This window comes from Caretta caretta, chromosome 1 (genome assembly GCF_965140235.1).
Source record: "Caretta caretta isolate rCarCar2 chromosome 1, rCarCar1.hap1, whole genome shotgun sequence".
Lineage (NCBI taxonomy): Eukaryota > Metazoa > Chordata > Testudines > Cheloniidae > Caretta > Caretta caretta.
Genome location: NC_134206.1, coordinates 12,270,755 through 12,295,668, shown reverse-complemented (window position 1 = coordinate 12,295,668; position 24,914 = coordinate 12,270,755). Strand labels below are relative to the sequence as shown.

The following is a 24,914-nucleotide window of genomic DNA, read 5'->3' as shown; positions in this document are numbered from 1 at the left end:
CCAGCTCCAGGATCTGACTTGCATGAGCTCCCAGGGTAGTGAATGCCCCATATAGACTACATGTAACATGTGGGGAAGGAGAAGAAAAATTGTTCCTCACTCTCTCTCATGGAAGATTTCTTTTTAATGTGGAATAACAGGCCAGAAGCTATGGTTTAAAACAAAATGGCACAGGAGGGAGTTGAATGATTCACATCCTGGACAGGTGTGTCCCATCCAGCCTAACACTGAACTTCAAATCGATGCTTTGATCTGCCAGGCTCCTGTGGTCTTAGCCAGGCAGTATGTACTTGTATTTGCCACTTCTAGTGCTGCAATGGCAGCCATCAGCCCAAAGGTGGCACTGTGAAGATGGCATATCAAAACCCTTCCCCCAGCCAACGTCCCTGATACAGGCTCAAGCTGCAGCAGGGTGGCCTGTAACCCAGAGTCCAGTCCCCAAAGGGAGAGACTGTTGGCAGCAGGGAGGTTGCACGTGTCTTAAAATTCCTTTCAGAGCAGCAGCCGTGTTAGTCTATATCCTCAAAAAGAACAGGAGTAAGGTGCCACGAGTACTCCTGTTCTCTTTTTAAAATCCCTTCAGGTTGTCCATGGGGTTAGACCATTAGCACTGTACACACACCTGGCTCTGTGGATTAAACTAGGTGGCACACGTCTAAGATCAAATACACAAGCTTCAACCCAGCATCCTCCTGCCGAGTTGTTTCCCTGTGAAGTTTAGTGTGGGTGAAATGGGCCACGCGGGATTGTATTTGCCTGCCAAAGTGGTGCAGGGATGGAAGCTCCACCCACCGATAAGGGCAGTTAGCGGTCAACGGGGGGAGCACCCAGCAGATAACACCAAACGTTTTGTGGTGTGGATACAGGTCCACTAGGACCCACAGAAAGAATGGCTCCTTTCAGACAGACCATGGAGCAGGCACCAGTTACTAACAGCTGCTGATCAGCATAGGCTTAAGCCTTGGCCCGGAAATCAGCGCCCCAGGAATGCTACTCCCCCTTCTCCCCTTGTTTTGTCTATTTTAAACATTTTAAATCAAATAAAGCCCTAACTCTGGGGACAGGTTTTATCGTACAGCACAAGCTGAATTCGAGCGCACTGCTTTCAACTTGCCCACATTTCATTTACCGAGGCCTGACCGTCTATTGGTGAATCTGTTACCTAGGGTGACCAGACAGCAAGTGTGAAAAATCGGGACAGGGGGTTGAAGGGGGGGGGGGTAACAGGAGCCTAAATAAGACCGACCCAAAAATCAGGACTGTTCCTATAAAATCGGGACATCTGGTCACCGTACTGTCACCACACCCACTTACAGCTGTGCCTGCATCTTGGAGTAAAGTGGGCCCAGTGGGGACGTAGGTTATTAGATTTATGTTATAACACCTAGAGGCTCTAGTGGTGACCAGTGTTCCATTGCACTAATCCCTGTAAACACAACAGAAGACACAGTCCCTGCCCTGAAAGCCTTATAGCCTAAAAAGAAAACAAAGGATGGAAGGATTATGTGCCCCCTTTTACAGATGGGAAACAGAAGCAGTTCCTCATCTGTTCAGTGGGGATAATAGTGCTTTCCTACCTCAAAGGTTGTGAGGCCCTTTGATACTACAGGGATAGGGGCCAGATAAGTACTAGAGAGAAATTAAGGCCAGGTCTACACGATCGATTTACATTGCTGTAACTCCGCAGGGGTGGGAAAATCCACACCCCTGAGCAATGCAGTTATACTGGCCTAATGCCCAGTGTAGACAGCACTATGTTGACAGGAGGCTTTTCCCCATTGTGGGGGGGATTAAAGGCATCGACAGGAGAAGCTCTCCCATTGGCATAGTGCCGTCTTCACCAGGGGTGAAAGTAACTTAAAGGACTTACCGGTACACCAGAGTCCTGAGCGGGGGTGTGGCCTCATCTGGAAGAGGCAGGGACTTCAAAGATTTAAAGGCCCTTGGGCTCCAGCTGGGAGCCCCAGGGCCTTTAAATCACACCCAGAGCTCCCAGCTGCAGAGACAGCTGGGAGCCCCGGGGCTCAGGGGCGATTTAAAGGGCCCGGGGCTCCAGCCACCACTACCACAGCGGAGCTCTGGGCTATTTAAATTGCTGCCCGAGCCTGGCTGCCTGAGCCCCAGGGTAGCAGCAGCAGGGCTCCAGCCATGATTTAAAGGGCCCAGGGCTCCCCGCAGTGGCTGGAGCCCTGCCACCACTACCCCAGGGCTCCGGCAGCAGGGCTCGGAAGGCGATTTAAAGGGCCCAGGGCTCTGGCCGCTGCAGGTAGCCCTGGGCCCTTTAAATTGCCAACCTGGGGAAGCCGTACCAGACTGGCTTACTTTCACCTCTGGCCTTCGCTGAAGCGCTGCGGTGTTTTAAGTGTAGACATGCCCAAAGTCACTTGTCCAGAGTAACATACCTGGTTACATTTACTATTGCTAGTAACTCCAGTGTCTCCGAGCAACATGGGAGATTTGAGGTTACTGGGGGGGATCCTGAACTTTTGCATTTCCTGCCATCTGAGTGGTTACCATTGTAACTTTAATGTTATATTAATAAGATTGATGTCAACTTTTTATTTAATAGAATCATAGAAATGTAGGACTGGAAGGTACCTCGACAGGTCATCTAGTCCAGGCCCCTGTGCTGAGGCAGGACTAAGTATTATCTAGACCATCCCTGACAGGGGTTTGTCTAACCTGTTCTTCAAAACCTCCAATGATGGAGATTCCACAAGCTCTCTGTGCAATTTATTCCAGTGCTTAACCACCCTGACAGTTAGGAAGTTTTTCCTAATGTCCAACCTAAACCTCCCTTGCTGCACTTTAAGCCCATTGCTTCTTGTCCTGTCCTCAGTGGATAAGAGAACAATTTATCACCCTCCTCTTTATAACAATCTTATATGTACTCGACAACTTGTTCCCCCTCAGGCTTCTCTTCTCCAGACTAAACAAACCCAGTTTTTTCAGTCTTTCCTCATAGGTCATTTTTCCTAGACCTGTAATCTTTTTTGTTGCTCTCCTCTGGACTTTCTCCCAATTATTAATACATTTCAGCTACATACAAGAGGAAGGTAAATAGCCATACCTGTCTCTGGGCACGATTGTTGTGGAAAATGTACTACCATATGAACAGGTTTCAGAGTAGCAGCCGTGTTAGTCTGTATTCGCAAAAAGAAAAGGAGGACTTGTGGCACCCTAGAGACTAACCAATTTATTTGAGCATAAGCTTTCGTCCATGCATCCGATGAAGTGAGCTGTAGCTCACGAAAGCTCATGCTCAAATAAATTGGTTAGTCTCCAAGGTGCCACTAGTACTCCTTTTCCTTTTACCATATGAACAGTTTCAGCTCCTAACTACCAGTAAATAGATCCCAAGCCAGTAGTATCTACTAGCTGTTTAGGCATCATTGTGAGTGGCCAAGACAGACGACTGTTTATGCTAGGTATCTCCCCTCTGACCCCAAACTATCCATTTAAAAACAGAAATAACGCACCCCTGCCCCACAGTAATGGCTCAAGCACGACAGCAGGAAGTCTGCTTTGAATATTTGTATTGCAGTAGTGCCTGCAAGCCACAACCAGGGATTAGGGCCCTGGAGTGCTAAGCCCTGTACACACAAAGCACAGCCCCTCCCAATCATGCTTGGGCTCAATAGGGTAAAGCTTTATCTTGGCTACTTCTTTCAGCTGGAACACCTCTGTCTCCCATGTCCCCCCAAACCTACCACAGCATCTTTTAAGCAAGAGCTTCTTCCCAGCCCCCAGGCCATTATGCAAGGATACCACAGACCTACCTGAGCATCTAGACGGTCGCAGTCCATCGGAAACTAAGATTCAGGGCTTGTGACTGGCCTTTACTGCCAGCTATCCCGCCAAGCTGCCACACGCCAGACCACAGAGCCGCTGGAGGCAGGAATTCCTCACTGTGAGACACATGCAGCTGTCCTAGAGCCCAGCAGGCCGAGCCAGAGCCCAGCCTGAGCTCAGGAACTACGATGCAAGAGCAGGGGAAAGTCAGAGGGGTTTAGAGGCCCCAGCCAAGGTCTTCTCCCTCTGCAGCCACAGGGAAAGCCGAACAGGAGATGCAGCAGGTCCCAGAAGGCAAAAGTTACAATGAGTTGGCCACTCAGCTCATTGCTCGCTGGGACATTAGCCCAGGGGCTACATTTCTGGATTAGAAATGGGGTGGCCATAGGACTTTGGCCATCCTGCCCAGGAGAAAGAGGAGGACTAGCAAGTCACTCTTTCTGGGGGCGGTGAAGGCACATACCAGGGCAATGAACATCCTCTGCAGACCCTGCTTCAGGAAATATGTTCACGTATGTTCTCTGCACAGCTGGGATCACCGAGCCCTAGAGAACAGGTCAACGTAACTCAGGCTGGAAGGGACCTCCCACAGCGACCGCACCCTAACTAGCACGAGTACCGCAAGAGTGCAGCTTTCAGAGCTCTCCCACTCCCTCCAACTACACCCGTTTTTAGAGCTCTCGGGTCTGATCCCGTCTACAGTGCCACTCAGCGTTTCCTCATCCCCCGGCAACAGATGCGCTTATGGCTCATTGCCTGAGGGCATCCACCGGTACTAGTTCCAGTGCCGTGTGTACTGGGACGTGAAAGCTGCTGTTAAGGGAAAGTCAGCACATGTGACTCCATTGTGGTTTGGGGCCCACCACGGTCTAAGAGCAAGCACATCATGCACCAGGAAGAGTGTTCCTTAGATACTGCATTCCTGTGAAAACCCTCCCCCTTGTCTCCAGCCTGCCTTGACTCCCGGTTTCTGTTCTTTGTCTGTCCCTAACTCCCTATCTCCTGGCCTTTGATGTGAGGCCTCCCATCCTGATAATAGAAGTTACTGATGCATTTGTGTGCGTGACCTATCAGGTATAATTCGCAGCATTTGTGTGCGTGTCCTACCAGGTATAATTCGTAACACTACCAGGAAATCCAAAAGCTCATTTGTTGGAGAACCAGTTGATAAGACACGACATTTCATTGTGTGTTTTGGGACACTGAGTCAATGAGTTGATGTTAGGCCATGCATGGTTCACACATTGGTGCCCCTAAGTGCTTATGGAATTCTCCCGTATTTCTCCCTCCATGATCCCGGCTAGCGTTTCCCAGTCATTGCTACATATACCAGCACTTCAGCATTGGACTGTTTTTGCCTCATTAGCAATTCCAACAACCACCGTCTCTCTTCTTGATGAAGCGAAGCCTACCAGCAGAATCTTCACCAGCGGTCGTGGCTTCCTCTCCATTGTGCACATGCCCTCACCATACGAACTAGTTCCACCCTCAGTCTTGGAGCTAGCTCTGGGATCTTAGAGGACAAATTGAACAGGAGGACAGGCAGTGCCAACGGACGGGGTTCAACACAGAGGTTGGCCACCAATGTACCTGCTTGTGGGACTGCTGTTTTTCTTTACAAGGATTTTAAAACCGAAAAGAGGAGATTACTGACTTCCAAGGTCAAGGTGGTCACCAGCTGCAGGGGAAGGAGAGAAAAAGAACGACTGCTACAGCCAAGAGCTAACATTGCAAAGGCTGCTCTAGTTTGTGCCACAAGACATTAAAGTGATGCTCTCTGTGGAGTTAAATTTTCAGAACAGGGCACAGTAGCTTAGACTGGAGAGTATTTCATGGACACATTAAGCTTACTTTGGGGGAGAAGGTAGATAGAGCTATTTTCTTGTTCCAAGAGAAAAGAGATCCAAGCCTCCTGCTAAGTAAATAAATCAGAGTTCCTTCCTTCCCCCACCACGTTCTTAGAGAAAAGAGCCATCAAAGAGTTCCAATGAGACAGGTATTTATTTAGTTCAAGCGCTAAGGAGTTTTTGTTGTTTTATATTATCAAACAGAGCTGAGGTACCAGTGACATTCCAACATGAAGAAGAGAAGGAACCTTTTCCCCCCTTTTACAATTTCTTCAGCTACTTTGCATCAAGACAAAAAGTGAGTAATGGACAGTTGCAGAATGTACTGTACATCATCAAGCCAGGGTGGGGAGGGGAAAAGAAACAAAGTGGAAATTTTTACCATTTTAAAACCGTATTTAAAACCAAGCCTGTTGTTATGGGTCAACTGGCAGCATGAATGGAGCAAAGAAAAGCTAGACAACTTGGAATGAGGAAGCACTGTACATACAATAAACATTCTGCTTCCATGTACATTATCAGGGGACTTCCTTTCACTAGAAAATGGGGCAGTATTGGAACATGCGTTGAGAGTCATGGACCCTAGCACAATGTTATATATGACTGCAGTCAGTGGATGCAGGGACAAGTTGTTGCTAGTCAGAGGTACGCCCTGGTTTCAGTAGAAATCTACCACGACCAACTGAAAATGTTAAAAACACGAGCTGTCCTGGTTTATGCAACCACAGGGTGTTTAACATGTTCAAGACAACTCCTCGAGGTCAGGTTCTAACCCTCGTTTTCTGGCAAAAACAAGTCCTAATGGGCTGATTTCGCAAACCCTTACTCAGATGAGCAGCCCACAGCTTGCACAAGTAGCCCCATTAAAATAAGCAGGATGACTCAGCTGAGTAAGGACTACTTGCTTGAGTGACCATCTGACTTACCTAGGGCCTGGCTTGTCAAACGTTTCAAACTTAGAACTGCAGGGCAAAGAGCTGCTGTTCAAGCACCTTGTTTTAGTGTTTTCTTTATACTTTACTGAAGGCAAAAATGCTGCGTTTGTTTACAGAATTCCGAACTATGAACAACCCACATTACTTCAAGAATCCAAGCCAAAGAAAACTGAATATTAAAAGCAGCAAGATGGGGTCTTTGTTTTTTGCACAATAAAGCAGACTACAATACAGGAAAAGTAGCCAGGTTTTCCGCCCCACATCAGCTTCTTTGAAATAAAGAATATGATCCTTCGTCATATTTCACTGTTTATTTCAAGACATGCCATGTCAAAAAAAAATCGCCTTTAATATTGCATTGTAAAAGCACTTTACATCTCATTTTTGCCTTTCATGTTAAGTTATCGGTATGCAGAGTTATTAGAAAACCAGGGCAGGTATTGATTTGACATTCAACTCCAGAATGCAGAATTCCACACTTTCTCTGCATATTGCCAGGTGACAGAGGTGGGGGAGGGGGGCTATTCCCCCCAGGTTGGTTATTTTCAGTGGGGGAAGGGCAGAAGGGAAGGAGGGAGGTGTTTGAGTGTTTTCAATTCCATCTTTAGACTTTGTCAATTAAGTAGTGCTTGTAAGGCATTTTTTTCCTGCACTGTAACTCAGCAATACTCTTCCTGCAAACAATGTATTTACAATTGTGTTTATTAACTGACACAGCAATTTCACAAGGACTAGTAAAGATTACGAGGGTGCGCATCTAGTGTATTGGTTTCTGTGTGTTTCTTGGATAGCTACATCTTGCAACACCGGCAAAGCTCTACAGATTCCTCAGCAAAACAAAAAATACTGAAAATAGTAAAAAAAATTAAGCTGAGAAATAAATATAAAAGAAAAATGGTTAACTGTGGCTTAGTTAAATATAAAACTAAATTACTAGCTATTTAACCAAACTATACAGATCTAATGAAAAAACTAAACCAACTTGGAAGACCCAACATAAAAAATGCTAAAAATTAAAGGCATACGTCTGCATAATCATAAGTTTCTTTTCATCCTATTAAAATTCCCTTCTTTTTCACCTAGGGTCTTTCAAATCTACTTCTATAGAATCACAAGTAAATATCCCCCCCTCCTCAATTTACTTAGGACCATGATAAGGAAACCCATGAGCTGATCCTCAATCCATCCAACCCATATTAACTGTAAATTATTGTAACATTTCTACTTGTTCCATCAAATGCTGTTTTGTCTTTCTACTAGATTTGGACGTGCCAATCCACTGACCAAATTGTTTTTAGTGCTGATGCTGAACTTTGTTTAAAACTTCCCTCTTTTTAAAAAATTGCTTTTCTCCCCAATAGCCAAAATGTCACGTTTCACTCTCTCGAGTAATAATTTACTTTATTGGAGTTCTACATAAAAGAAAAAAAATGCTTTTAAAACTAATTGTCTATCCAAGACATTTGTTTACTTGTCTCCAGCAAAAGTGTTTCGTTAGCACGTGTCCCTGCCCAAAAAAGCCATCTATCGATATCAGAAAGACATGTAATATTTCTGGGTCTGCTTTCTTGGAAATTTGTTCATATTGACTCTGCGAAGACTAAGATTCAGTAGCCTTTTTCAGCATCAAAACCCTGCTAAAGTTTCAGGTTTCCAAAATGTTTGGGACTTGAAAAAAAGATTCAGAGCATCTCAGCGTAGAGGATGATTATAGCTTTTTTGTTTATTTTATATAAAGGGTAGCATCTAACCCTAAAGGATACGCCAACTCTACCTTTCTTTTGATTGCTGTCTAGTCATTTCCAGTTTGATAGCGAAATCAAGTGGGTAAGATATAAGTGTTATTCTGCACATACCTCTTCAAGTCCAACTCAAAATTTACTCAATTTCCATCATTTCAAAGTGCAATATCATAACATTAAAAAGGAACCAATATTAAGAAATTGTACCTATCTTTTTAAAGTTATAACTGGAATATGCTGGAATATTTTGGCTTTATTTTTTTTCTTATAAATAATGAAGACACTGACATTCTCTTGTGTGTGTGCTTGTGAAGCTAAGAGATCATCTCCACGAGACAGCCAGCAACGATGAATTGCAATACGTTATTACTGAAAGGGGACGGTTCAAGCCAATATTCACACAGCAGTCAATGAAGAGTAAAGGGAGGGGAAGCAGTGATGTTCTGGAGAAATGTAAGAGAAGCAACATGGTATTAGCAGGAACAACCTCCTTCACTGACCGGCTGCTCTTGAGGCTTTTCCAGTTTTATGTCAATCACTGGAAGAAGTAAGTTAAGGCAAACAAGTTGGAGCACTCCCCACCTTGGCCCTGCTGGGTCCAAAGCCAACCTTGCTCTGAATACAGGACCCAGCAATCCTCGTTCTGCCATATTTCTCTGCACTGCCTCTAGGTGGGGCTTTAGGCTGGCATTTTCAGAGAAGCCTAACACAGCTAGGCGCCAACTCCTACTGGTATTCAATGGGGCACTACCCTTGAAAATCCCAGCCTCAGATAAGTTAAGGTAGATTTCCTAGCCCCCTTTACTGATTTGAGATTCGTGCTAATTACCTAAGGGCGTGCCCAGGCCAGGCTTGGGGTGTCCTTGCCAAGCTCTTAGAAATGCAGTGCCCACCCCTGTAAGATCTTTCCCTTCCTGCTGTCTCCTAATCACCTCTTCCTGTTTCCAAGATATTCCGACAGCAGGAAATGAAAGGTACACAGGTTGAAGATCTAGGGCAGTCTCTAACCCACGGCTAGATTGAAAATGGCTTGTATGTCCAGTGTCTCAAACCACTAGGGCTAGAAACAAACACTATAACCAGTCTTTGCTTTCCAGTGGTAGAGAACAGCAGCTTTCAGCTGGGGGAGACATCCAAAAGTGGGTTACTGAGGGAGCAGCAACACGCACAGGCCAGTAGAGCCCAGCAAGAGCAGAGAGAAGCTTGCTCTCTTTTCCCTCCCTCAGCCCTGCTCTCACCAACTCACAGAGAGCAGCTCCTGCACGTCCCCTTCCCTGGTCGCAGCTCCAGGGCAGCGAGGAAGGCCCAGTTCATCTCAGCGCCCCGCCCCCCCTTCAGCAACCCCCTCCATGGCCCAAAGCTCACAATTGTTTCCATTTACAGAGGACTGAGGGCTATGGTGGACCCTGGGACAATTTTTCAACCACTCTGTGGGCCAGGGTCTAGGGAAGACAGAGCGACTGGTACAAAGTATTTGTCTCCTAGGCCTGACAAATTGTGAAGACTGGATTATAAATAGAGAGAGTTGTCCTGATTATCCTGCTGTTTTAGGAGCCATCATTTTGAAGCTAACACTGCAGCCGTATCTCCTCTGAAAGCAGGAACCCAGATTTCTAATGGCATAAAGCCCAGGTGTCAAACACATGGCTCGCGGGGCAGAACCTACTTTCAGGACCCTTTCTTCCAGCTTGCAACCGCCTCCACAGTTCAAAGGCATTCAACCTGCAGCTCCTGCACTTCAACTTCAACAGGGCTGGACCCATAAAGTGGGAGGAGCTTAAGAGAACTCATACCTGATTGGTCACAAGCATCTGCGCTCCTTCTCCGCACTCCCCTTCTCCCTGAGTGCCTACAAGGGCTGCCGTGTCCCAGCTTAAAGAGACTTCTTCCCAGCCTCTCGCTGCCACTGCAGAGCCCCATAGCAATGGGGTGAGGAGAGCAGATGCTTCTCTGCTCCCCCACCTCCAGCTTCCTGCTGTTCTAAGCATCCCCAGCCTCACAGAAAAGAGTGCCCAGCCCACCACTGTCACTCCACCCCACAGCACCAGTACCAGGAGAGGGAGGGGGCAGGAGAGAAGAAGAGTGAAAGTGAGGAGGCTTAAGTGCCCAAAGGACTAGTGAAAGTTTAACGCCAGGTTCACGGAGTGAGAGATGGTAGTTTGGCTCTTGCCACAGAACGAATCTGACACCCCTAACAGAAGGCATTCCAATCACTCACAAGTGACTGTCCAGAAATTGGCGATTGTGTGTCAGAACTGCAGTGGGGGGAAGAGGAGGGTAATAAGATGAGATTTAAGGTTTAGCCTCTCAATGTACCAGGTTTAGAAGGGTGCCGTGGCAATGTTACAGACTCAGTTAACTTTTGGCATTGGCCCTGGACTGGATCAGAAAAAGACAATCCCTTTTCATATCATACCCGTCATGGGATTTAGGAGCACTGACCCTCCCACACTACCACACCATTTCTGGACGGCATTCCCAGGCGTTGAGAATGCCTTTGTGGGAAATAATAATGAATCCTTTCCCCCAGCTCTCTCACTGGTGTCACTGAGCAACTTGTGCTGCTTTCCAAAAACCTACCCCTTGCAAGGACAGCCAAAAGTGAAAAATGGCACATGGTCACTCAAACGCTCCCCTCTGACGCAGCCTCTAATAAATGACTCCCTTTGTGGTACTCTGATCCCCAAACCTGATACTCCATCATTACAGTGCACCCAGAGATCACAGGTGGAGCGCTGAACACTAACCCCAGTCACGCTGATTCATGTCAGCTTAGCACAAGTCTAAAATCTGTCTCTGCCCAGCTCGCTCAGGATGGCACGCAGTTCTTGCGGCTGGTAACACCAATTATCTATTCTTGGGGAGGAAGCTTTTCTTTCCAAGGGATGGAAGGACATGGTCAGCAAGAAACAAAGAACGGAAGAGTCCTTTGTTACAGTTCTGTCTTGTAGCTTTGAGTCTCTAAATCCTCTCACAGTTAAGAGGAAGCTGTTTGAGAAAGATGCTTAAAACTACAGCTCTGCCAACACCATGCAGATGAGTTATGGAGCATGAAAGCCTGATGATTAGCCCAATTTCCTTGTACCCCCATGGTTCTGTAAACAGGCAGTGAGGGGAAAAAAAAAAACAACAAAACTTGCCACTGGTCTTGACCTGCTTCTACAGCACAGGACACACACAGTGACAAGTTGTTTTGCTATCTGCACTCTGCAGAGAGCCCAACTGGAAGTGGCCTTATTGCTCTCCCATTTGGAGACTGGATATAACTCCCTGATGGAGGCAGGAGGAGTCACCACATGCAGGGACTGAGGATCCTGCATCCCAAGAAAGGGGAAAAAATTCCTAGGCAGGAGTTGTAGACCAAGCTGGATGAGCAAGCATCTCAGAGAGGTGATTAAGAAAAAGCAGAACGCCTACAGGGAGTGGAAGAAGGGAGGGATCATCAAGGAAAGCTACCTTATTGAGGTCAGAACATGTAGGGATAAAGTGAGACAGGCTAAAAGTCAAGTAGAGTTGGACCTTGTAAAGGGAATTAAAACCAATAGTAAAAGGTTCTACAGTCATATAAATAAGAAGAAAACAAAGAAAGAAGAAGTGGGACCGCTAAACACTGAGGATGGAGTGGAGGTCAAGGATAATCTAGGCATGGCCCAATATCTAAACAAATACTTTGCCTCAGTCTTTAATAAGACTAAAGAGGATCTTAGGGATAATGGTAGCATGACAAATGGGAATGAGGCTATGGAGGTAGACATTACCATATTTGAGGTAGAAGCGAAACTCAAACAGCTTATTGGGACTAAATCGGGAGGCCCAGATAATCTTCATCCAAGAATATTAAAGGAATTGGCACATGAAATTGCAAGCCCATTAGCAAGAATTTTTAATGAATCTGTAAACTCAGGGGTTGTACCGTATGATTGGAGAATTGCTAACATAGTTCCTATTTTTAAGAAAGGGAAAAAAAGTGATCCGGGTAATTATAGGCCTGTTAGTTTGACATCTGTAGTATGCAAGGTCTTGGAAAAAATTTAAGGAGAAGGTAGTTAAGGACACTGAAGTCAATGGTAAATGGGACAAAATACAACATGGTTTTACAAAAGGTAGATCGTGCCAAACCAACCTGATCTCCTTCTTTGAGAAAGTAACAGATTTTTTAGACAAAGGAAACGCAGTGGATCTAATTTACCTAGATTTTAGTAAGGCATTTGATACCGTGCCATATGGGGAATTATTAGTTAAATTGGATAAGATGGGGATCAATAGGAAAATTGAAAGGTGGATAAGGAATTGGTTAAAGGGGAGACTACAATGGGTCCTACTGAAAGGTGAACTGTCAGGCTGGAGGGAGGTTACCAGTGGAGTTCCTCAAGGATCGGTTTTGGGACCAATCTTATTTAATCTTTTTATTACTGACCTTGGCACAAAAAGTGGGAGTGTGCTAATAAAGTCTGCGGCTGATACAAAGCTGGGAGGTATTGCCAATTTAGAGAAGGACAGGGATATCCTCCTACAGGAGGATCTGGATGACCTTGTAAACTGGACTAATAGTAATAGGATGAAATTTAATAGTGAGAAGTGTAAGGTTATGCATTTAGGGATTAAGAACAAGAATTTTAGTTATAAGCTGGGGACGCATCAATTAGAAGTAACGGAGGAGGAAAAGGACCTTGGAATATTGGTTGATCATAGGATGACTAGGAGCCGCCAATGATATGGCCGTGAAAAAAGCTAATGCGGTCTTGGGATGCATCAGGAGAGGTATTTCCAGTAGGGATAAGGAGGTTTTAGTACCGTTATACAAGGCACTGGTGAGACCTCACCCGGAATACTGTGTGCAGTTCTGGTCTCCCATGTTTAAGAAGGATGAATTCAAACTGGAACAGGTACAGAGAAGGGCTACTAGGATGATTCGAGGAATGGAAAACTTGTCTTATGAAAGGAGACTCAAAGAGCTTGGCTTGTTTAGCCTAACTAAAAGAAGGTTGAGGGGAGATATGATTGCTCTCTATAAATATATCAGAGGGATAAACACCGGAGAAGGAGAGGAATTATTTAAGCTCAGTACCAATGTGGACACAAGAACAAATGGATATAAACTGGCCACCAGGAAATTTAGACTAGAAATTAGACAAAGGTTTCTAACCATTAGAGGAGTGACGTTTTGGAATAGCCTTCCAAGGGAAGAGGTGGGGGCAAAAGATCCATCTGGCATCGAGTTTAATCTTAAAAAGTTTATGGAGGAGATGGTATGATGGGATAACATGGTTTTGGTAATTAAATATTCATGGTAAATAGGCCCAATGGCCTGTGATGGGATATTAGATGGGGTGGGATCCGAGTTACCCAGGAAAGCATTTTCTGTAGTATCTGGCTGATGAATCTTGCCCATAGGCTCAGGGTTTAGCTGATTGCCATATTTGGGGTTGGGAAGGAATTTTCCTCCAGGGCAGATTGGAAGAGGCCCTGGAGGTTTTTCGCTTTCCTCTGTAGCATGGGGCACAGGTCACTTGCTGGAGGATTCTCTGCTCCTTGAAGTCTTTAAACTACGATTTGAGGACTTCAATAGCACAGATATAGGTGTGAGGTTTTTTGCAGGAGTGGTGGGTGAAATTCTGTGGCCTGCGTTGTGCAGCAGGTCAGATTAGATGATCATAATGGTCCCTTCTGACCTAAATATCTATGAATCTAACACTGTCCTTCTCATTAATAAAATCGGCACTGATTAGCCTGTCAGCTGTATGCTGCTGAGAAAGGGTCCTTGATTAATCAAGTACATAGAATCATAGAATATAAGGGTTGGAAGGGACCCCAGAAGGTCATCTAGTCCAACCCCCTGCTCGAAGCAGGACTAAATCCCAGTTAAATCATCCCAGCCAGCCATATCACACAGAAAGCCCAGGATTTAGCAGCTGCAACCTACAGCTGCTAAAATCATGTTTTTTAACTCTGCAACAAATGTGATGCTTAAAAGGTCTTTAGTTTACATCTGACACAATCACTTCCTCTACTCCAAGTGTGCTCTCTTACAGTTCCTGCCTCATTCCTTGCCAAACAGTACTATAGAGCTCCACCTTCACTAACTCATAGGCTCATAATGCCAGCTACTTATTTGAAACAGATTATCCCCTAAAACCTCCCCTCTATCCTCTACCTGCTTTTTCAAATAAGATCAAGATCTGCTGTGATTTCCTCTCCTCCTTCTCCACTCTTACCTCCTTATCATCCATGCTGATTCTCACCTCTCACCCTCCAGCTCCTTCAGCACCACCCACAAAAAAATCCATCCACTTCCACTCTCTTTCTAATGCCCTCTCTTTCTCAACACCTGCTCTCTCCTTTGGCATCATCCCCTTGAGATAAGCATGCGCATGTCCCCCATACTCAAAAAAAAAAAAGACCCGTCTCCAATGACTGCGCCATTTCCCTTCTTCGTTGCAGTGTCAAGAGAAGCAGAGATGATGGGGGAGGAAGAGGTCAGACTGATTGCAACTGAAGGGTTGTAGGTGGTATGGAGATTACTGATTGCACCCAACTTCTCAAGGTCTTGTCCTGCCTTAGCTTTTGTGACTATCACCTAGACCTACCACCTCTGAGCAAAGCACCTCTTGGGGAAATCCCCTTATGCTTCTCTCCAAGCAGCTCCTGTCAGGGCACCCCTAGCCATTTCTCTTGACAATGAGTGATCTTTGTTGTAGGCTACTCGGAAACCTACCTTTACACTCCTGACCTGCCTCCATTCAGCTGTCTTTCCCCCTCAGCCCTCCTCATTCGTTAACCACTGACAATGCATTGATCTCCTGTTATTTGGGCCTGTCAGTTTGGCACCCAAGACTTGCAGCTTTATCCTCTAGACCAGGGGTTCTCAACCTTTCTTTTCTGAGCCCCCCCATGCTATAAAAACTCCCCGGCCCACCTGTGCCACAACAACTGATTTTCTGCATATAAAAGCCAAGGGTGGCATTAGGGGGTAGCAAGCAGGGCATTTGCCTGTGGCCCCATGCCACATGGGGCCTCATGAAGCTACATTGAGGAGGCTTCGGCTTCAGCCCCGGGTGGCAGGACTCAGGGCCCCAGGCTTCAGTCCCACGTGGTGGGGCTTCGGCTTTCTGCCCTGAGCCCCATCAAGTCTAACACTGTCCCTGCTTGGCGGCATCCCTGAAACCTGATCACAGCCTGCCAGGGGCCCCTGGATCCTTGGTTAAGAACCTCTGCTCTATAAAACATCTCAGATCCAGCCTTCTCTGTCCAGACCACAAACTCTTCGGGGCTCTCTCTTGACTACTGCAAACTCCTCTGTAGCCTCCTTGACATCCAACCTGTTCAAAATGCTGGGCTAAGAATTCCCTTGCCTGGTGATCTGACCATGTCACCCTCCTTTTAATTCCCTTTTCCACCACATTAAATTCAGGCCTCTTGTCCCACTTCCAAGGCACTTCCCAGCTGACCATCCCTACACCTATCCATTCACGTCACTGCATAACCCTCACCGCTCTACTCCACCAGTGATCCCAGACTCAACACCTCCTTCAGCTTCTTTTCAGCTTATTCCACATCTCCACGCTGCTTCTACAGCCCAGAACACCCTCGCTGAACTAGTCTGTAAGGATCATACCCTTTCCTCAACACATGCTTCTGTGATGCCTAAGCAATTAGCCAACTAACAGCTAGGCAGATGGCCACCGGGGCAGGTTTTATATTTATACCTCTCCCTTCCCACATCCTGTGTGTTACTCAGGGACTGCATGTCCCCATGCATGAAAGCCCCTAGCTGTACATCCACAGAATCCTGGCTCGAAGACATAAAGGATACTGTCTTCTCTGCTTTTGTCCTGTGTGCTCTCCATTCCAGGCAAGGCAGCTGCCACGCGTCGGAAAAGCTGAAAAAGAGAAAGATAAAACTGATTAAATGCGTAGTAACATTTGTGACAATGTATTCCAATTTTGCCAGACAAAACAGAATGACTTCATACCTGCTTGTCTACTATCTCAAAATCTGCACTGGCTACCCTAGGAGACCAACACCCACAGTAATCTTTGGATCTGGGACTCCGAGAAGTGCACATCCTCGTTAACACTGGAAGTTAAATTAGTTGGACTCACTGGCTATGTAGTAACAGTTAAACAACCCATGAATGGCTTTGGAAACAAAGAACTCAGTGTGGGAGACAGGAACCCCAGAGTTCCAATCTTGGTTATGGCACCGATTTGCAGAATGACCGTAGGCAAATCACTTCACTTCGGACAGTTTGTCCATGTGTAACGTGAGAATTCAGAGCCTCCCAACTCCATGGAAAGCTACGTGTTAGTTAATGGTTACACATTCAGAGAAACATACCATGCACTAGACAAATGTCAAGTTCTACATGAGAACGTATGCCTCAAGCGTACGTGATTCTGGTTCTTGCCATACTTTCTTTGTCAGATGCTCGTTTGTCCTTTCCACTTACGTGTACTTTTTGCCTCTAATTCATACCAATGAAAATGTGGTTAGACAGGTATGTCCAGCTACGCGGTGTTTTAAAGTGAGGGACGACACTGAAACCTACCTTTTCCCCTCTTCTGTGCCTTCTACAATTAGCCAGTATCTTTCCTGTAATGTGGAGCTCAGCTTTGTGTGGCGTCTGCCAGATGGTGTTTCCCCAGCCCTCTGGACAGACAACCACCTGCAACTGTTTGCCACTAGGGGCCTATGCCACCAATCCCATTCACTATTTCTCTGTCAATAACGTATTTCCGAACCTTATACATCACAGTTCATGTGTGACACAGGAAATGTTTTCCTCACGCTGTGGAATTCTGATATTTTCCTGCAGGAGAATCATGTAGTGAAGGATTGCGCCTTTGCTGAACTGTGTTCTCCAGAGTCACTGTGAGAACCAGCCACATCAAGCAGATGAGAATGGCACAGCCCTCCACAGTGCCATTCTGTGTTTCCCAGTGCCTCTGGGAATTACGTACAGACTCAGGTATGATCCTCTGGGGTGTGAGATGAGGAGATGCACGAGATTACCTGTCTTTTCTTTCTGTAGCCCCTGCAGAATAACCCCAGCAAGAGCAGAGGATTGGATCTATGCTAGTGTACACAGCACATGCCCAGTAGTCGACACAAGAGTGAAACTGACACACCAAGTCAGTTAAACTTCCACAAGGTTAACAGTGAGCTTACCAAGTACTACATGCCTGTGTGTTGAGAAGCACCATGGGCACTGGACTGCAAGATTCCAGGTGCTTTGGAGTTTTGCAGTCAGTTGGCTGAGCACATACATGACTATAACCTGCAGACACAATGCTTGCTACAGAAACCGACACCAAGTGTCTGAACCCCACAGTCATTGCGTCAGCCTTATAGCAGTGTCCCTCTGAAGGCATCCCATTATTCTTTCACCGATCTCCTTGGATAACACCAAACTTTCCTCCATCTACTCCAATAACCTAGCTTCCACAGGAAACTGAAGAACTTAGAGAACTACTTCGAGAGACATCCAGGGTGAATCTGTTCATACTACGAATTTACCGCCTGTAAACAATGCTGAAATGAAATCCAGTAAGACTTTGTTGGCATGACCAGCTATGCAAGTGTTACTGGAATAAAAAAGACTAGCCCCTCAGCTCCGTCACATGTAGGCATGATCTTCCCAGGGCAGGGCTACACACTGCGTTTGGAGTCTGCCCTATGTCTGTTTGTCATTACTATTCATTACTGATTCGGTGGCAGGCTGCTATAAGGTGTGATGCCAAACTAACAAGAGGTATGAGAGAGGCATTAGTAAAGCAAGTTTCCCCCACAGCACTTATCAACATCTCAACTCTGTTCTTGAGGGATCAGCATTCATGTTGCACTCCCCTTAAGTATGCGGACTAAGCCGGGGAAGTTAATGATCAGATTCAGTAATGAATCCTGATCATGTGCCACCTAAAGCACATTGCGCTTCTGCTAAGAAGGGACCATCTCAAACATCTCCATTCTTTATGTCCATTCAGTCCTTAGCCAACAAAACCAGATGCACAATGTTCACTAGGACATGAACTGAACAGAACAAACTTATTTCATGCAGGTCCAGTCAGACTCTGATGGCTGAAGCACCAGTCTGGGATGGATTTGAACCAATGACCTAGAAGTACAAAACTTTTGTATCCTGGTGCTGGTCTCCATGTCCTCCCGCAATTCCCCTGAACCATCCAGACAGTCACAGCTCTGAAAGGGTTACCTGAATTCTCGTACACCAGCTACAGTAAAGCACTAAAGAGCAGCCACTGACAAGAAATACCGACAAAGCACACCGGCTTTTCAGATGCTTAACAATACTGTCCATCAGCGGCGGATGGGAGGCAGGACGGCAAGGAAGCCTATAGGATAAATGCCTGTTGTTCTTAAGTGTGAAAGGATGGAAGGATTTGCTGATCAGGAAATAATTAAACCAATTTGTCATGATAATAGAGAGTGGAACTAGACTTTAAGTATCTGGCCAGCTTGAGTTCTGGCATCAAGACGTCCTATCAGATGGTCAATTTCTCACTCTCGTCTCACATCCATTCCCCTACCTCTGCTTCCCAAAAGAGAGTCCTGCCAGCACACTTCATACATAGCTGCCAGGAAAAGCAGCACAGCCTCCAACGCATTTTTCAGGAGGCCGTTTTTTAAACTAGAAAGACACTGGCATTTTGCCTGGGTCACAGGAGGAAGCTGGGGAGAGAGAAAGTCTCCTTTCCCGTATGATCAGCAGGATTTTCATGGCCATTATGATCAAATGATTTGCAGACAGTCCTGCCAACCCCATTACTTTTATTCATATTTAAGAAGGATTTGGTCAGCTCTCTCAGTGTAAAATTGATCATCCTCCTTAAGAGGCAAAATCTTTACAGCCAGTGATCCAAGAAGCTACTTAAGATCTCATCTCGTCTTCCTCTGCCAGTCCTAAGAGTCTAGTAGTATTATATTGGTGCTTATTGCTCTTCCAGAACTGAAATTCTCTTTCGGTAGTGACTTTGGGATAAGCCAAACATGGTCACACATTATTGGCAGTGTCTGAATTCCCTCTTTACCAACTCATCCTTTCCTGCCTAGCATTTCATTTGTTCTCCAAGCATTCACTACCAAGCTGGTCAGATTTTACATTTAAGGCACCAATGTGCTTTTTCAGTTGAGTCCTATAATGAATGTCTCCCTCCAGCAAGGAATACAAGTCTCACTTCACGGCTGCCACCTTTATAACTGGCCTCTGGATGTAGAACAGTCCCATAAAATAATCTAACCTTTTCTGGGGCAGGATTGTTTCATCACCACACTGCAATACGAACTGACAGCAAACTCAGCTCAAAAGGCCCACCCCATTGTCAGGGGAGGTGGTAGCCTTCCCACCCCTGTAAAATAATCCTTAGTAGCTGGCTCTCTCTCAGGTCTTGGGGCCTCTGCAGGGCCAGATCTCTGCTGAAAGAAGTCCTGCAGGTCTGTCTCAGACACAGTTAATGTGTTTTTTAGGAGCTGAAAGCGTAGTCACCTCTAAAAATTTTGCACAAGAAAAACTGAACACAGATGGCAAGATCTTCAGGGCAGGGAAATTGCCTTTAAAAGCACCATGAACATTTATGATGGCTGTATAAATAATAATAAACTGAGCTGCAGGGCAATGTAGTCTAGTGATAACTTCTGTTCAACAGGATGTTCTCATCATTCTCAGCCCTGGAACGACACAGAGAAGGTGAGAGTCAGATAGAGGTGTCAAGAGAGAAGGTGCTGGCACAAAATAATTAAAGAACAGAAAGTCACCAGGACCAACAATATCAAGCCAAGAGTGCAGAAGGAATTTAAGAATGAAGGGCCTGAGCGGCCAACCAAAAATATATACTAGCAACCATTAAACTGGCAACGAGGAGTCTGGTGGCACCTTCAAGACGAACAGATTTATTTGGGCATAAGCTTTCGTGGGTAAAAATAAATCTGTTCGTCTTGAAGGTGCCACCGGACTCCTTGTTGTTTTTGTGGATACAGACTAACATGGCTACCCCTGATACTTGAGACCATACTGGGAGGGTGGCAAACTGATCTGGAGGTAAGTTGGGCAGTTACCCATCCCATGCTGAAGCATTTCATTTGTGAAAGACATGCACTAAATTACACAAAAAATAGAACTATTCCTTTAAAACTTCAAGGATGCTTTACTTTACCCTTCACTTCCGGCAGATTTAATCCAGATTCTCAGAGTCGGCTCTCTAGGTTTTTTCCACCTGGCCTAGTTCCGCTCTCACATCTTCCTGACAGTCCCAAAGAAAAGCCTCATCTGGCTTCATGATCTATGCTGTGGAAATGCCTCTCCCCTGAGCTCTCAAAATAAGGCTTTTATATTGTACGCAAAGCCCAAGTAACTCACAAGTGAACTAAGCCTTATTACTCCACATCAAGTATACGCAACCAAATCCCATATATAAACAGACCTAGCTCCTCTCGGTTCCTCTGGGTCACAGGTGGCTACTCTGCCACATGAGCATTGTTCTTCTCTTTAAGAAAGTCAGTAGGGGTGGACTCTGGGATTTACACCACTGAACCTTAAAAATAGAATTCCAAATCTCCAAGACAAGCGTGGGCATGGGGCAGCCCAGCATGGCTTCTGGGGCAGAAAATCTATTTGAATTATTCGAGGATGTCAATAAAAGCAGAGAGAGAACTGACTGATATAATTCAGACTTTCAATCCTGCAAGAAGTTGTTAAAACAACTTAAAGGGCCAAGAGGAGAGGGATAAAATTCTGCCAAGCAAGAGAAACTGGCTAAGAGGGAAAACAAGGAATACAATGTTTATTTTCAACAAGGCAAAAAGCTGGATGCTTCAAGGATCCATAGTAAGGTTAGTGCATTCTTAAATGATCTGGAGAAAAGGGGAGGAGAGGAAGGGGGAACTATCAAGTTGGCAAGGTTCACAGACAAGTGAGTGATTGGTGATTTAGGTTCATCTAACCTGAGTAACTCCAGAGGGCCTTCAAGCTAGCCAAATGGGTTGCACAATGGCAGATGAAATTCACTGTGGACAAATGCAAGTTAATGCACATTAGAAAAATAATTTGAACTACTCAAGCAGATTTGCTGGTTCTGGACAGCTCAATAATTCTGCTAGATGCACAGCAGCAGTCGAAAAATGTTAGGATGCTCACAGAATGGACGAGACGCTCAAAGTGAAAAAAACTCAAGTACCCTCCTATGGCTATTTCACCATCTCGGCCAAAGTACATACTACCGAAAAGGGAAACTCAAAGTCATCATCAATCCCATCTCCCAGCTATGTATTTTGGGTACTTGTACTATAGACCTCGTTACTGTAGCACAAGTACTTCACTCTCTTTAAGTACCCTGGGAGGTGGGGGACTGCTATTTTCTCTATCTGTGCAATGGGGATCTGAAGCACAACACCAAAGTGACTTCCCCAGGCACAGGAGACGTCTGTGGCAAAACTGGGAATTGAACCTGGGTTTCCCCAAGTCGCAGGTTAGCACCCTAGCCACTGGGCAACCATCCTCTCTCTGCCCCCCCGAACCTTTAAATATCCAAGTGCTGGGAAAGAGCCAAGAAGGAGACAAAACAAGCCACTGGGAGCTCCCCCCATGCAAACTAGGGGTAAAGAAAGGGACGAGGAGCAGCAACATTGTACTTCAGCAGGCAGCAGTGGTTTTAAGATGAAATTGTAAAGGCAAGTGATGAGAAAGATGAAGGGACGTACTGGAACTCCGAGGAGGAGCCCACAATCCAGGTAAACCCCGGCCTAGAGGGACACGTGAACATTTATAAGCTAAGGTATCCCAGAACTCCATTTAGTTTTGCTAGGGACTGCGCGACAGAACCAGGTACAAGTTCACCTGCTATTTTCAGGAGAATTAAACAGATGTGAGACAAAAAGGATGGGAGGATGAAGGGTATTTGTAAGAAGAGCACAGAACAAGGAGCTAAGGGGCTGCAGGCGAGACACCTACGGGCCTGATTTTCAAGAGCTCAGCACCCAACATGCTGTAATCTTGAAAATCTATCCACTTATTCCAGTCCTTAAATAGGAGCTGAACCGGTCTGAAAGTCTGACCCCGACTGTGGGTGTGGCGCTCTTTAGAAAATCTGGCCCTACCACAATAGGCTCTATAGACAACACCACAAAACAGCTGCTATTCTCAGCTCTATCAGACTTCTTGCATGATACTGGGCAAATCATGTAACCTTTCTGTGCCTCAATTTTTAGGAGAATCCCCCTTTCACAACGTACTCTGTTGATTTGTTTAAAGTGCTTTGAGACCCCTGGAAGGAAGGTGTTACTGATGTGCGGAATAGGAGTCCTCCCCCCCACCAGGCTAGCAATACTCACCAGCTTAAAGTCAAAGTCAGAAATTCAGTCAAAAATTAACATTTTAAAAAAATGAATCTGTTGATGGGAACTGATTAGATTATGGCATTTAAAGCCAGCTGTTGATAGCCAGGATAAGTTTAATGCAGCAATCCCTTCTCTACAGTCTGGCAAGGCACAAAAATTATGCCTTATGCTACATTTTTAACAAAACATTATTGGACTAAAAAAAAGGGAATTTGGCAGCTAAGAAAATCTACTCTCTTTTATGAACCATGTGCTTATCAGCCAGAGCATGTGCGAATAAATCCAATTAGGGAAAGCAGATGGCTAGAAAGCAGCCTTGTACACAGACTTATTCCTTCACTATAACTTCCATACCCATATCAGCAGTCACTGTATTTTATCTCACAGACTTAGGCACTTCACAGACAGCCGCATACACTTGGCACCTTTCAAAGGCAGGGGGGTGAAACACAGGAGCATGAAAGAGCAACAGGCACAAGGAGAATCTCTTCCCATGCAGTTTTCACATCTCATTCTGCCACACCTGACTGAAGGGTCGCTCCTCCTCCAGTGACTTCAGGCAGGAGAGAAGCCTGTTCCATAGAGTCAAGATACTCCACCCCTTTGGTGTGATAGTTTCAACTCACTTCCTGTGCCAGTTAATCCAACTGAGCTGGGATTCTAACAGCATCGAGTATCGTAAGGAAATCAGGTCTGGAACATTAAATGGACCTCTCTCTAAACCAGGAGCTCTCAACTCTTTGCATACTCAACCCTCCTCTCCCTCACTGTCCATTCAGCAACATGACAAGGGAAGGGTCGTCTCTGTCCCAGGTGAGAACTCAGGTACTAGACCTGAGAGAAAGGGGTCTGTCCCAGGGGAACAGTGACTATGAAGAGGTCTCATTCTACAGGGACAGTGATAGGAGACAGAGCTATTCTTCCCCATTATATAAGAACAAGAATCACAGGGACGGGAGAAAGTGCCAAACTGTTAGACTTGGCCTATTCTACAGAATAGGGTTACCTCATGGGGCTACCCCATGGGGCTGTGGTTCTTGAACTACTACTACGAGAAACCCATCCTGTCAAATGCCACATCACCTGATGCCACACTCAGCCTGTTGTTCTTTGAGAACATATGTAAAATGTACCAGATAGCTGCCGTAAGAGTTCTTCAGAGACCTCCCCTGTCTCTGCTGAGACTTCACCAGATCCAGTGGAGTGAACCCTAATGTACTCTGGGCTCAGTTGGCTTGCTGATTTGTAAGAGTCTGTCACATACACCCTGGAGAGCACGAATCTCAAAGCCTTTTATAGAGCTGCTTGTGCCAGCAAATAGAACAAATAAAGAGAATTTTGCAGTAGGGCACAATTGTTAAATCTAAGCAAGCAATCCAGCCTCCCCTTAATCCTGAAGTGCCCCCCCCCCCCCAAATCTACAAGAAATTTGGGGGGCTTTGCTGAAACTCACTTAGAGGAATTCTAGATGAGCAGAAGGGACAATTTTGCTCTGAAGTGACTACTTTAACTGCAGGAAGCACCCTTACCAACATTCTAACATGCTACTGAAATAGACCATCCCTCAAGCCAGAAGGGTGTCTGAAACGCTGCTCACCATCCCGTTTTCCTTCAGATATCCTCCTTTCCCAAGCCAGGAGGAGTGTCACATGCATAGAGACTGGAGCTCAGATTTTTAAAGGTATTTAGGAGCCTAGCTCCCACTGATTTTAACAGGAGTTAGGTGCCTAAATGCCTTTTGAAATCTGCACCTGCATGTCTGGAGAGGGCCCTGAACTAACAGATCTGGGAGTAGAATAGAAGCCTGAGAGAGAAACAGTCTTGGTGGAAACTGCAGCTAGGAGAATGGACGAGACTTGGCCCATCAGCTTCTTTATTAGAGCTGTTCCCAGGATGAGGATGGGGAAATGCAAACACCAGGTGGAACCAAGGCAACTGAAAAAGCCTCATGTGCCCAGTCTTCCAAGCTAGTTTATCTGCTGGTGCAAACCTTTTCCACCTGTTCGAGTTGACTGCAAACAGTTGTACCTCCGACTGCCCCAGATTCCTCTGAATCAAGTCAGGTACCTGATTGCTTATGAACCACTGGAGAACAAAGCTTTCGGCTTAACCAACATGCATTGCACTCCTCTTCTCAAGACAGGAAGCCTCTGTTAAATGCACTATTTTCCTGTGGGCTCATGTTTCCTTTCTTTTCCTGGAGACCAAATGGGGTTTTAGGTCCTGAAGGGGGAAAGCCACTACTTTGGAA

At 45.7% G+C, this 24,914-nt stretch overlaps 1 protein-coding gene across 2 annotated transcripts in view; it reads right to left on the bottom strand.

Moving 5' to 3' along the window:
- Window positions 1-5,774: 5,774 nt before the first annotated feature.
- Window positions 5,775-24,914, bottom strand: part of RAB6A (RAB6A, member RAS oncogene family) — a 103,968-nt gene continuing 84,828 nt past the window's right edge. For both annotated transcript variants that reach the window (XM_048839595.2, XM_048839605.2), the window contains exons 7-8: window positions 16,130-16,196; window positions 5,775-8,854 (exon numbers count right to left, since the gene is read on the bottom strand). In XM_048839595.2, the coding sequence (XP_048695552.1) occupies window positions 8,790-8,854; window positions 16,130-16,196 (132 nt within the window). In that variant the 3' untranslated portion in view covers window positions 5,775-8,789. The remainder of the gene's footprint in view (window positions 8,855-16,129; window positions 16,197-24,914) is intronic.